At 46.3% G+C, this 14,642-nt stretch overlaps 1 protein-coding gene across 1 annotated transcript; it reads right to left on the reverse strand.

The window, feature by feature from the left end:
* Window positions 1-5,895: 5,895 nt before the first annotated feature.
* On the reverse strand, window positions 5,896-10,044 carry LOC127327272 (sulfite reductase [ferredoxin], chloroplastic). Its single transcript, XM_051354051.2, has 8 exons — window positions 9,764-10,044; window positions 8,542-9,321; window positions 8,148-8,444; window positions 7,627-7,824; window positions 7,234-7,368; window positions 7,022-7,138; window positions 6,739-6,897; window positions 5,896-6,231 (listed from the first exon to the last, which is right to left on the reverse strand). Exons 1-8 carry the CDS (start codon window positions 9,929-9,931, stop codon window positions 6,172-6,174), a joined length of 1,914 nt encoding a protein of 637 aa, XP_051210011.1. The 5' UTR covers window positions 9,932-10,044; the 3' UTR covers window positions 5,896-6,171.
* Window positions 10,045-14,642: the final 4,598 nt, after the last annotated feature.

Genomic DNA, 14,642 nt, shown 5'->3' on the forward strand with positions numbered 1-14,642 from the left:
ATGCATCGGGGGGAGGGGGGGACAGTGAGTACGTACTCCCTTGTCTTTTTTTTGTCCAGCCTGGGCCTTCCACCAGTGGGATGAAAGTGGGACGAAAGACATACAGAAGGATCTCGTCATCCCCAACCCCTTGCCTTCCATCTCCGCCGCCACCCCACGCAGCACTGTAACATCCCAAGTTTCAACAATAATAAATAAGAAAGAAAATTTCCCAAACTCAAAATTTGCAATTAACAAAAACTTTTTCTATGCATATAGTGCCACATATAGTTTCATGCATTTGAGTGATATTCTTTTGTGCAATTGCCATGATGAGTGTTAGTATGTTGAACCATTGCTATGGAACTCTCAACCAAGATCATCAAACCCTAAATTAAGGAGAAATGAAGAAAATGGGAAAAACCCATATTTCACTTACATACACTTTATGCCAAATTGCAAATCCTCACCCTAGGCCATAATTGCTTGCTCCCTTGCTTGTAAAATACTTAGATATGATAAACTAACACAATTGCACCATTGGATCAAGAATCAAACACAAGGAAATCAAAATTTCTTCATACATATGATAATGGTCATTTGGCCCAAAAATATTTTCTTCACTACTTTACCCCTCTGGTTTTCTCTTTTCTTAAACTAAACTGGGTCAACCAAAGCCACGTCATCCAAGACCATGTCAAGGTGAGTAACTTTGATGTTGACCACCATGGCTAGAGTTGACTAGGTTGACCAGTAGCAATGTGACAAGTAGTGATGCTGAATTAAAGAGAAGATCATGTCACTTTTGCCATTTTGCAAAACAACTTCAAATTGAACCAAACCACCACCAATCCAACTCATTAATTATATAAATGAGATCCACCAAAAAGAAAACCAAAATTCAAACAAAAAGTTCTTGCGGCCATTTCATCAAACACTTGGCAGGCATTGTTTTCAATTAGTATTACATGCTATTATCCAGTGGTTTCTTGCCTAAACCAACTCTACCTTGTGATCATCAGCCCTCTCTATGATCCCTGCCTCTAGCCCAGTACTTGCCATGGCTGGTTAAAGTGGAAAAGTTAGAGGAAATGCTCCATGCCATGCACACCCGTCCACCTTTGGCATCTCCATCTCTGGCCCTCCTCTCACCGTTTCCTCTTGTCATGGAGCATCTACAACACTCAAGGACGACGATGGTACACGCCCCAGTAACTCCAACGCACGGCATTGGCCAGAACGCGCTCGCCCAAAACACGCCAGGACGTGCCAGCACGCGCGGTGACCGCGCTCTGGCATCGCCAGGACGCCACGCGCTCGAGCACCTCCGTCCTTCCCTGGCCAAGCTACGCCTGCGTCGAGCATCGCCTCCCCGCCCTCTACACGCCAGACACCATCCCTAGCCTGCCCCTGCTCCGTCGCCGTCGTCCCCTTCATTTCTCTGCCGCACGCCCCGTCACAGACCCTGCAAGCGCCCGAGCCGTCTCGTCATGCTTTGGCCTCGCCAGCTACGGGTTGAGCATCGCCAGGACACCAGCTAGCCGTAGCCGTCCTCGCCTTGCCCTTTCGCTCGCCACAGGAGCCGCGCCATGGCCGTTCCTTCTCAGCACCCCGCGGCCACCTCCCTCCCTCTATAAATAGAGGCGATCGGCTCCTCCTTTCTTCACACAATCCACTCCCCTCTCCTCTCTGAGCCTCCTCCTCCCCTCAATTTCACCACCCACCGCCGGAGTTGCCCGAATCGCAAGCTCAAGTCCGCCGGAGCTCGCGGAAGCTCTGCTTCGCCTGGAGCCTCCCCGAGCGCCGCCGCTGCACCAAGCTGTTCCTCGTCGACAACCACTTCCCCGAGCACCCTGCCAGACACCTGCAACGGCCTGGTAGGCTCTCCGACCCCCTAGGCTCGCCGTCGATCTCCTTTCTAATCCTACGGCCTAATTTGCTCATACCGTTTCGCTGTGTTGAATCACACTGACGGGTGGCCCCCACCTCGTCAGTGCGGCCCAAGCGCACCAGATGCTTGCTGGGCTGCGCAGTGGGTTTAAATACCGTTTCAGCCCAGTAACTCTTCCCGCCTAAGCCCACGATTCAAGTTTGGTTTTAATCTTAATTCAAATTGTTCTGCAGATGGTTTAGTAAAATTTGAATAGTTTGAAATTTGCCAAACCAAATTTAGCAAACTTTATACCGTTGGAAAGCCCATGAAATTATCTAACAAATGCCACTAGTCCCACCTCTATTTTCCAAGTAGAATTAATCTGATAAAAATAACAAGACAGGGACTTTTGTACTTTCAAACTTTATTTAAAATTCAACCATAATAGATTTTGAATTGATTCCAACTCTAATAAATCACAAATGATGTCCTCTAATTGATTATGCAATAATATAGATATGTTATTTGTATGATCATGGACTAGATCAAATAAAATAGCTATGTAGTCAATACTAGTGAAACTAATCTTGGAATTCAAACTCAACAAATAATATGAGAGCTACCCTCTCATTTAAATCTTGATCCTAAGTGATATAACCAGGGGGAATGACTTAGTCTAATGAACCCTAGATAAGTATTACTTAGAGATTTTAATTCATTTAAATGTTAGTATAAAACTATGTGAAGTATAGCACTTCTATTCAAAATTACTCACATGTAATAGATATGGAATGTTGACTTTAGTCAACCTATATTTCATACCTGATTATTATATGAAGAGATTAAATCTTATTAAGATGTAATGAGAAGAAATTAATTTCTCTAAGGATCTAAATAGCAAATTAGAGAAATAGGAATAATGAGAGAAAATTATTTTTCTCTTAAATAAGAACTAATCAAATAATCTACCATGCCATGTTTGATTGATGATAGGATTAGTGTGTGAACTCTTTTGAGTGTTCCTAGTTTAGTATGTGAGCTTGGTTTAGTATTTATACCTCGAATTCGTATATAGACGCTAGTAACGAGGAATACCAAGAGGAGGAGGCCTACTCTCAGGAAGAAGAAGAGAACTTCGATAACTACTCAGCTCAAGGCAAGCTAACCCTTGCTAAACACAAGTGCTTAGCTCTACAAGAGCAAAGGCACCATCACACTTTACTTTTATGTATTACCTATCCCATGTTTTTACTTACTTTTACTTTTGCTTATTTATTTCGAAGTACTTTTGATTTATGATTCACTTGGTCTAGAGTAGAACAATACTTGAAGTTAGATTAGCACAACTCAAAGCTAGATAGCACCCCTCATATAGTTGCTAGTGCTAATCAATTAAAATTGACTACTCTAGATGGGAACATGGTGAAGTGAAATGACTTTGAAAGAAAGTAAAGTGGAGGTGGATTTGAACAAGAGAAGATGGTGATTTTTGATAAAATTGATGATTGGGCTTGAATGCGATACCCTTCCGATTATACAAGTACCCCCACAATACCTGATTATGGGTAGGGCTTAACTAGAAACTTGTGTATTTTAGTATGGGTTCCCTCTAAACAAGCATCATAGGGGTTACGCCGAGGCTGCCTCCGTTAAGTGTGGAATGATGTTAAAATGAGGTGAATGTACGGCCCAAGCCCTGTGCAGTTCCCGGGTTAACTGCGGTTTTCACCGGGAGGCCAAGCTCATGGGGAGAGGTGCTCATACTTGCATATATAAGTGAAAGGTTATGGTTGATGATCCGCGTACTGTGTTACGATGATTCGGGGTTATCCTCGACGGATGAAATCAAAAGTTGTGGCACAAGAGTACAACCTCTGCAGATTGTTAAACCTATTCGAATAGCCGTGTCCACGGTTACGGACAATTGGAAAGGCCATACTATCTCCGTTATCATAAATTTGATCTTAAAAAGGAATGATGAATTGAAATGTGATATTGAGGTGAATCAATATGAGTTGTGGGAATGACACTAATGTTCCCACTCGAGTTAGTCTAGCACATGATGAGGCTTTACTAAATGTTTATCAAACTAAAACTTGGCTTTATGCAAATAAACCTAGAGCTTAGCACCCCCTTATTACACTTAATGAATAATTATTGTAGAGTTAGTTTGCGAGTACTTTAAAAGTACTCATGGCTTTGCCCTGGCTATTCAAATGCCAGACTATGAAGGAGAGCAACAGTATCAGGATGACGGACAACAGGACGTCTACGATAACTAGGATCGTCTTCTAAACGTCAAGCGTTGCCTGTGGAATAGATAGTCCACTACTACCTCGCTTCCGCTAATATTTGTGATGTTGATCAATATATTCGTGTAATATTGGATCATGTGATCTATGGTTGTAAGACAATATGTGTTGTAATAAATGATGACTCTATGCTACTTACTATTATGTCTCGCAAAAACATTATTCCTGGGATTGCGATGTACGGCATAATAGGCATCTGGACTTAAAAATCCGGGTGTTGACAAGCACCGCCGTCTGCGCTTTGGCTTGACATTGCTAACGTAGTTGCCAGCGACTCGTGCTGCTCACCAACCACATTTCTAGGCCACCTTTATGAAGACAATTTGTAACCCCGAAGATGAAAAATGCAAGAGGTTTACAAAAAAGCAAGAGGCTGCTCGAAAGGATGTAGAACGAACATTTGGTGTGCTGCAATCACGTTGGGAAATTGTTGGCACACTGCTAGAATCTGGAGCGCCGAGAGAATGTGGAAGGTGATGGCAGCATGTGTCATCATTCACAACATGATCGTTCAGTACGAGTGAGATGACATCATCTATGACGGTGACTGAGAATTTGAGCGTGAATTGGTTGAGCCACAACCTGGGGTAGCATCATGGGAATACTTTTTGCATATGCATAATTTGTTGCGAGATCGAACCACCCATGACCGCCTTCAAACCGATTTAATTGAGCATATGTGGAGTCATGTAGGAAACCAACCTGAATAGTCTCATTTGATATTTGATTTAAGTTTTCTTGTTTGTAAAACTATATGGTTCTGTCTATTTATATTTATGGACAATATTTATCATTTTATGGTAAAACATGAAAATATTTGAATGGCAATGGCCAACTGGCTAAGCTTGGCTAGCGCAGCCACAATGGATCACGTCGCTCGACGCACTGGCTTGGCAGGCTGGACCGCAACCCAAATTTTGTCCACGTGCTAACCCAAACGGATCAAACAGATCATAACACATATATTCGGGGTCTCTTTAATCCGCAAAATTTCAAATACGTACAAATAAAAATATACATAGAAATATGATTGGAATGCATGTGCAAACCATAAAATTGTAAAAACACATGAATTTATGAAATTTGGTGTTTGATTGTTAGGAATATAAAAACACAGGTACCATTAAAATCATAATCAAATCATTGTTAAAATAAATGTAATGGTCAGATTAGATTATCATCATGCAATTTGCGACCTTTGCTCCATTCTTGGTGCATAGGAATGTAAAAAAGAGGTTTGATTGGAACTTAGGATTCCTTTGCTTCCTCTTCAAAACCTAAACCAAAGGAAAATTTCTACACTTGCCATATGCTCCATTCCTCTATATCAAACGGATATATCGAAGGATTTTCTTTCCTAATTTTATGTTTTTCCTCCAGCAGATTTTCCCCTATTTCTATGTTTTTCCTCCAGCATTTTTTTCTTCTATTTCTATGTTTTTCCTCAAGCATCCTTACGAAGTTACGAATCAAAGAGGCCTTCGTATTAATCAAAGAGGCCTTTGGTGCCGGAAATGGGTTGGTCCGTTTGAGATGCTTAAAGCAGCCCGGGAAGTTTCTTTTTCTTTTCTAGGGAAGTATTAGTATAAGTATGCTCTAACGCAAGAACAGAGCAGGTCGGTGTTCCATGCAGATCAAGGCACACCAAGAATTCTAGAGCATGAAAGCCCACAAGTCAGCTACCTGAGATAATTTAACAATGTGGTAGCCAGAAGCCCAGAACAAAGGGCAAAAGACAAGTTCAACAAATCTATTCTCAAGTTTATTTTGTTGCAAGGAATTTATTCTCGAGTTAAACAAAGAAATCCAACCGAGTTATCCATACAAACACACACGGAAAAAAAAAAGATCATCCATCGCAAGTCCAGAACTGAGTCTTCGTCCTCTGCCTGTCAACGGAATTGACAGATTTTCTCTTTCCTCTTGTTTTTGTCTGTAGAGTCCTTTGACCACGACCAGATTCACCCAGCAAAAACCGTGCTGGGACTTGTCCAACAAAAAAAGCTCTTATGCGGCTGCTGCTGACTCTGCCCACTTGTTGACCACCTCTTTCAGTTGGTCAAAACCCTGAAATGCAAGAGACGGGTAAGACAGTCAGTAAAAGCCAGTTCCAGAGTAACCAAAGCACTACGGCAAGTGTTCTGGTTTGTTGTGGCCTTGGGGGAACAAGCACACTAGCACCTAGAGGCTATGTCACCACATCTGATTCTGGAATGACATTTTCCAGTATCAAACTAAACATTCAGGTGCAGTAACTCTGAATTTGTATCCACGTTCATGTAGTGCTCATATTGATGAGAGCTACCTCATGAGAAGTTGCAATTTAACAATCAACCTCCGTTCCTAAATATAATAAGATGTTTCGGTAGCTATTTTTTTTTCGAAATAGGGTAGCCCCAGCCTCTGCACTAATTGGTAGGCGAAATGGCCTTCCAAAACGTCTTACATTATAGAACAGAGGTAATAGCTGTTTTCTACCAATTAGTAAGCAGCATCAGAAGAAAGGTGCACTCAGTTCAAATGTGCTCCATTCCCAGATCACTAACTGTCATAGTATTTGAAGAACAAACTCACCATTCGGTTTGTGAAGGTCCCGAAAGATTCACCTTCCTGACGTGTGCTGTGCCAATAGGAAAACAGTGGTTCCAAAACCTTCTCAATATCTTGAAGCTTCACTTTATTCATAAACGTTTCTGCCAAGGTGGTCTGGTTTGGTGTTCCTCCAAGCCAAATCTACGGTCACAGTAAGGAAAAGCTCAATCGAGATATAGTAAAATATACAATCACACTTGAAAAACAAAAAAGGAAGTGACAAATTTGCATAAACACGACAAATATTTCAACATTGTTTTTTTACCTGGTAACTGTTTGGGCCATCACCAACGAAACCAACCTCTGCCATGTATGGTCTGGCGCATCCATTAGGGCAGCCAGTTATTCTCACCACTACAGACTCCTCTTCCTTGATGCCAACCTATTAAGCAGGCAACATTATCTCAATTCCCAAGTGGCAAGACAGGTATATTCTAAAGTCCGAAGCTGACTTTTGACAAGATGACAGATGCATACCTTGTTGAAAACTGCTCTAATTCGTTTAAGAATTGGTAGGATCCCTCGTTCAGCTTCTGTTTGTGCTAGAGGGCACAGAGGTAAGGCAGGGCACGCCATGGAGGTTATGTTCAGGAGATCAACATCCTTCGGTTCCTACAGACATGAATACCAACCTTTTAGTGGGCAGAAAAAGAGCTCGTTGTTAAGCAGACAATATATAAAGAAAAACTTTGCAATTATTTATTTATTTTTTCAATGTGAGTAATAATAAGATCAACATTATGAATTGGACAGGAGATACAGCAAGGAGAGCTGCCAGATCAAATAATTTACAGGGACCTAAATCAACTAAAAAGGTGTACAATCCACATTACAGGACAGGGGTAATGATATGGAGAAAAGAAATCTTACCAACAGACCAGCTTGACCAAGAGCTGCAGTGATGGGTTCTCTCCATGCCTGTTCAACCCCACATAAGATAAGATTTTGGTTTGGGGTAATGCTAACATCCAAGTTGTACTTCTCAATTATCTCCCGCAGAGTTTTCTTTACTTGCCCGCCGAGACGACCATTGTCAACATGCACTCCATAGAATAATTTACCATCACCCTGAAATAGACAACAAAGAGAAAAATAAATGAAAACCAGATTTTCAGAAATAACCATTGAAAATAGATCTTGTGAATGAATTAGCATTTAACAGATAAGGCAGGATGAACCGAACACTCTTTTGTACAGTATATTAGAGCGAGAACGTATATAAATGTGCAAGTCATGTCAACATTGCAGTACCGAGGGAAGTTTGTTTTTAATGATGAAAATGGAAAACTATTTAGTAAAAAATTGGCGTGCTCTCCCTAAACAAGATAAGTTATTCCTTTTCAAAAAGAACTGACATTGCTAGTCTTAGATACATTGTCATGGAATTATACCTGTTCCTGCCAGCCAAGGTAGCTGTTGAATTGCCATTCTGGCTGCGGACGGAATTCTTCAAACTTCTTTCCATAATATTTTTCAGCTTCAGCCCGGAACTTGTCAATTCCCCAGCGGTCAAGCAGATACTTCAATCTGCTATACCTGCGGTCATCTCTTCTTCCATTATCCCTCTGTGTGACAACTATTGCCTTTATAGCATATAATATATCCTCCTTAGGAACATAACCAAGTGGATCAGCCAGTCGAGGGAATGTGGTTTCCACTCGGTGTGTCCTTCCCATGCCACCTCCAACCTGAAAAATACGGATAGCAAACGTTGAGGGATAAATTTAAAAGATAGGCTTTGGTATAACGAATTGCATGTGCAGCAGAATTTTCTGAGGCCCTTACATAGAGGTTAAAGCCAACTGGCTCTCCCGCGCTATCCGAAACGACAACAACACCGATGTCATTGGTCAGAATATCAACCGAGTTATCACCACCAACTGTGACGGCAATCTTGAACTTCCTGGGCAGGTACTGGGTTCCGTAGATAGGTTCAGGGGAATCAGGGAAGTTTGTCCCATGTGAGTTGTCATTCCGGGCCGCAGTGACCTCAGGAGGTTCTTCTGCCGACATGATCTTCTCCCCATCTACCCACAGGTCATAATAAGCCCCTGACTGTGGCGCAAGAAGCGCCGCAATATTCTCCGCCGTCTCCTGCGCAAACAGAACATCCTTTCTCACATACGGCGCGGCAGGCGCAAGCACGTTCCTGTTGAGATCCCCGCAGGCACCCAAGGTCGACCCCATGTTCCTGATCACGGTGCTGATGACAGTCTTGAGGTTCTTCTTGAGAACGCCGTGCAGCTGGAACGTCTGCCTGGTGGTCAGGCGGAGCGTCCCGATCCCGAACTCGTCGGCCAGCGTGTCCATGGCCAGGTAGGTCTGGTTGGGGACCTTCCCGGAAGGGTTCTTGGTGCGGAGCATGAAGGAGTAGTTCTTCTGGCCGCGGACCTCCCGGTCGCTCTGCTGGTAGCTCCCGTGGAACTTGATGAGCTGCACGGCGTTCTCGTTGACGTTGGGAGCGTCCGAGACCAGCTCCTCGTTCAGTGGGTACCTCAGGAAGTTGCTGTTTTCCTTGATTATCTCAACCTTGCTTCGCTTGACTGTGGCGTCTTTCTTCAGAGGCTGCACGAAACGGCAACAGGTTTCAGAACATAGCATTTTCTATTAAGCAGGTAGTGTATGTGCAATAATAATATGCTGACTTATGTTGTAATCAGCATTCCAGGGGTAATTGATTAAGAGAAACATTTCTATATGGTTTATTTAAAATGAATTTAGTGCCTATCGGTGACATCCGTGTTCGCCTGAGGGATGATGGAGATTCTGGAATCGGCACTGGACTGGGGGACTGGTCTGTTTTCACACTACTGGTTAGGCACGATAGAACAGACCAAAATATCGATGCTTATACATACTATTATTATTTCGAAATCTAATCGCATCAATTCCAGCAATCCACTGTCGCCTAAACTGTCCTTAGAAAACTAATTCCATTCCAAACGCCCCCAAAAATCATTAAACCCTAAACTCGTACGCGCGAACCATTAAAAAAGGCATAACTCACCGCGGAGACTGCGCGAATGCTGGCCGCCGATGCGTTGCCGCCGCCGCCGCCAGCAGGCGACGCTCCGGGCGGCGCCACCCTGAGGGGCCGCCCGAGCATCCGGGACCTGGGCAGCTGCGCCGCGCCGCCGAAGCCGTGGAACTCGGCGCCGCCCACCGCCGCCGACATGGCCGGGGCAGGAATCGGTCGGAGCCTGGCCTGGGGAGATGCGTGTGCGGAGTGAGTGCGAGCGATAGAGATTTTTGTTGTTGTTGCTGGCTGCGGGCGCTTCGCAGGGTCGAGAGGGCGTGACGACGGGCCGCGGGGCTTTATGGGTGCGGCCACGACCGCCCTGGCCCACTGACAAATGTGAGTTGAATACATCTGCGTGTGCCGTGTCTATCGTAGACCATACCAACTACAGGAACGGCAGCACTGCAAAGTGGGGCCGGATGGTTCCCCGGTGTATGCACTTGGTCCAGGTGCGTGCTGGTGAGGTTGAGAGGTAAAAACAGGATCGGCTGCGGCGAGCATCACACCTGACGACTGTGGCGGCCACACGTCTACCGCGATGGGCTGCCAGGTGGGACCGGCACCTACCATGGCCCACATGTCGGTGACACATGGGACGAACGCCCGTGGCCGCCGAGCGCCGGGCTTGTATATTCGCGGGCAAATGCAAGATGCGCGACGGGTGGATTGACCCCGGTTCGTGTGTGTGGGTACGTTGAACCTGGACGTCTTTTTCCGTGAGAAAAAAGCTCGATTCCCCACGCACCCTGTGTAGGCGGCTGGTAGCGGAGCAGCCGCACCGCACGATGTGAGGTCAGATATGAGATCAGGGAAAGACAATCGTGTCTCCCAATCTCGTGTGGCCTGTGGCCTGTGTGGCTGCCTCTGTTTCTAGTGCGACAGTGGCCCCTGCTCTCGGATTAAATCCGGTCGAAGCGACGGGCAACGGAATATCGCCTCAACAGTGACGTGGTCGGACATGGAAAATACAGCACCACCACCTCAACGCAAACACGTACTGTACGTTCGGCAAGCTCTCCAAATATTTCTGCTTTGCTCTAATACTAGTGCATAGCTTGGCTCGTGAATAAGCCGGAGACCTCGCAATCTATGCTTCCAAACATAATCGAAAATCTTCTTCACTCGTCAATCAACAACAACCGGGGAGTGTCGGCAACATTTAGCTCTCGCTGTTAAACATCGCCCGGTCACTACATCAATATAACTTGTACATCGATTCAAGACATGTGGTCCCGCTCATGCACATGTACTCACCAACAAAATAGCAACAAGACATTTTTTAGTAAGAAGTGAAGCCGATTTTACCGTCAACATCGGTCTTGCATTCGATGTACGAGCCGTGGTCCCTCACGCCATCGAGAATATGCAAGAACAACTTTCTTGACAGTTGAAAGCGGCGCCCGAATATGTGCTCAAGGAAGAGTGTATTGATACGGTGGAGTTTTTGAAGACACGGATATTGCCAGCTTAATTCCATGGCAATTGCCTCTTGTTGCCCTCATGTATGAGGGGGTTGCCACAACCATCATTAGTTTGGTATCACCATCAGAGTCATTGTCCGATGATGTATCAATGTCATTCTAGTAGAAAACCTCGATCGATCTACTATCCATCTATGTACAAAATGACACAATGGTCATATAATGGTCAATATGTCAATATCTATACCTCAACTTCGGTCGCACAAATGGCCGAACATGCCGCGACGACGCAACTGGTGGGTGGGTCCCAGCCGTCGGATGGAGAAGTGGACCTGTAATGGCGGCGACAAGTATGCACAACAACGTCGGCAACATGCCCGACCTTCGACGAGCAGCGATCGAAGCATACGATATCAACAAACTCGACGGGTGCCGCATGCGGTGGTGCTGAAGTAAAGAGGGAGGTGCTAGATTTGGGTGTGGAGTTGTGGGTGTGGAGTCGTATGTCTGCCACTGGCTGGCAGCCCTGGGAGGCCAAGTGGGGCACGCGTGCGTGCACGGGCACTATCTTCTAAATCCTCATCCAGACGCTGCAACCGAGCATCGCCACCACTGCCGCACGGGCGGGACCGCACATACGTCATCATGGAGGTGGCCCATACTTTCTGGGAGGACAAGCAGTATGTGTCATGGCCAGATGCGCACCTCCCTCACGGGTAATATCTGAACAGGTCCAGGTCCCTATCTCAACCGTGCCGAAAGAAGGGACGACACACCGCACCCAGATCCACAACCAACAAGCTCTCCTCCTGCCAGAGATACGAGACGGTCCCACCCCGTCCTGTGACACAAGTGGATCGAGCTAGATGATGACATGTGAAACCACACGTACTTTGCGGGCGACATGCCCCCCCATAGATGGACGTCAACAAGGAGCGTGAGCAACGACGGGAGGATCGGGGCGAGGAGGAGGACTTCGCGGACCTCATCAAATTGGAGAAAGTCAAGCAGGAGGAAGGCTTCTCCTGCAGCCGGCCCGAGTTAGACGACGAGGGGGGCCTCCAGGCCTCTTACTTGTAGGAGTTGGTCATGTGGCCCTAGCTCGCGCCTACACAGTGCGATCGTCCGGCTATGCCTCAAATGACTTGCACCGCGCCATCCAGCCTCGGTGACATGGGCATACCCTTCGGATACCCATTATTAGTATACCTGGCTCGGCCCAATATGGAGAAGACCCAATATGGAGAAGGCCCAACAAGGCAACCCGAAAAAGTAGTCGACTAGGACTCTTGTAAAATCCTAGGATGGTTGCATATATAAAGCTAGCCAGGGCACCCGATAGAGAGAGGACAATAGATAAACAACATAGCTCCGCCTATGGCGACACCCTGTAAACAGACATATGATCATATACTGGATTGCTAGCAGCACGTAGGGATCCTCGACCGAGGGGACCCGAAGTTGGGTACGTTGTGTGCCTAATCTCGCTCACGGAATCTCCATCGTCGCTCTCTCTCGAAACCCAAGTCTACAATACGTAGGCATTGCCGAGGTGATCCCTCGTCAATTGGCGTCGTTTGTGGGAATTATGACGAATGGATTTCGTGATCCGGGCGAGATCTCTCACCATCAATAACCACGACCAGATTGCATCTGGTTTTCTCGGCTTCTTCAACATGATCGACTTCATCGGCGACTTCAAAACGGCAGCATTGTCGCTGAACTTCGCGGCCCATCTCGATGCGGCAATGTTCAGCTATACACAAAGATCTATTCTAAAAAGATGTGCGGCTGATACCATCATCGTGCCACAACGCGGCTGTTGGAGAATCGGATCAAGTTCCAAAGCCGGCACCATCACGTGTTGATCGGCTTGCAAACACAAAGCATGCAGGAATTATCAGATCGAAATAAGCTTCAACTACTTCGTTTTGTCGACTCCGTGCACCATCGCGCATCCGCCATCTTGGACTCGACATCGCGCACTAGACACACTTGTGGGCTCGCTTGCCGTGGATCTGCCATATCGACTGCATCTTCTTCATCGATTACTTCCGGCCAGGCGCCGCGCGACTACATCGACTGTGTCCGCCACATGACTTCCTTCCACGTCAGCTCCACCGCAACCGAAAAAAAAACTAAGTGTCCCTCTTCCGAGAGTCAATTATTATTTACTTTCGTCACACCCCAATACTCGGGGGCCGGGCCATTACAATATTACATAAAATTCACCCAACACTCGGGCTGCGTCATTACATCGTTACCGCAAATACACTAGATTACTCGGTGGATTTATTTTCTTCGCCTCAGTGGATATATCTCCCCCGGCTCAGTGGATTTATTTTATTCGGCTTCGTGGATTTATTTTCTTCGCCTCAGTGGATATATCTCCCCCGGCTTAGTGGATTTATTTTCTTCGGCTTCGTGGATTTATCTTCTTCGGCTCTGGATACATCTTCCTCGGCTCAATGGATTTATTTTCTTCGGCTCAGTGGATTTATTTTCTTCGGCTTCGTGGATTTATTTTCTTCGCCTCAGTGGATATATCTCCCCCCGGCTCATTGGATTTATTTTCTTCGGTTTAGTGGATTTATTTTCTTCGGCTCAATGGATTTATCTTCTTAGGCTTACTAGATTTGTCTTCTTCGGATTCCTCTTATAAGGTTATCATTGGTTTCCTCTAATATAATACTACCCGACGCATCTTCGGGTCAACGGTGTTGTGGGTATACTTTATGGGTATATCAACGACATGGCTTGGATCCGGCAAGCCAGGGTGGCCCACCGACGGTGATGGTGGCATGTGGTCCATCGGGCGGCCCAGTTGCTGTTGATCGTGAAGGATGAAGTCCAGCCAAGGAATGAGGAGCCGGATCTTAACCGACCTACGAAGGAGGCCGGATCCGTGGAGGCCCATAAAGTATCCGGATCCAGCACGGCCTAGAAGGAAGGCGGATCCTTGACGTACACGGCAAGATATTGTACCGTAGTTAGGTAACTTGTATTCCGGCTAGGACTCTCTATGTAAACCCTAGATCCGTGCGCCTATATAAGCCGGATCCCGGGAGCCCTAGAGGCACAACCACAACTCATTGTAATAACGCGAAAGCGCCCAGATAATTCCAGACAAGCAGCAGTAGGCCCTGTCATCGTGCAGGTGTTCCGAAGCTGGGTAAATCGCGTACCACCGTCCCGTGTGCACTCCGCCCTATGGCCCTTACTTCTTCTCCCCCTCGTGAGGATCCCTCCTCCGAGGTACCATCGAATAGGCAACGACAGTTGGCGCCCACCGTGGGGCCTGCGGCGTCTGGAGGCCGGAACCGGGAGGGTTCCGCCATGGGAAGCTACGACGACACCATCGCTGTGGGGCGCGTCCTCTACGCCGGAAATCTGCCGATCGTCCCTCCGGACGAGTGTTGGATTCCGGCTAGGACAAACCCTGTCAA

The sequence above is a fragment of the Lolium perenne genome, chromosome 1 (genome assembly GCF_019359855.2).
Source record: "Lolium perenne isolate Kyuss_39 chromosome 1, Kyuss_2.0, whole genome shotgun sequence".
Classification (NCBI taxonomy): domain Eukaryota; kingdom Viridiplantae; phylum Streptophyta; class Magnoliopsida; order Poales; family Poaceae; genus Lolium; species Lolium perenne.

What these genes read in the sequence shown, in the direction of transcription:
- LOC127327272 (XM_051354051.2), bottom strand. Translation starts at nt 9,931, where the DNA reads ATGTCGGCGGCGGTGGGCGGCGCCGAGTTCCACGGCTTCGGCGGCGCG. An exon ending in ACCTTGGCTGGCAGGAACAG is followed by an intron (nt 7,825 to 8,147) that starts GTATAATTCCAT and finishes TGTCTATTTCAG; the next exon opens with GGTGATGGTAAATTATTCTA. An exon ending in GGACCTTCACAAACCGAATG is followed by an intron (nt 6,232 to 6,738) that starts GTGAGTTTGTTC and finishes CTTGCATTTCAG; the next exon opens with GGTTTTGACCAACTGAAAGA.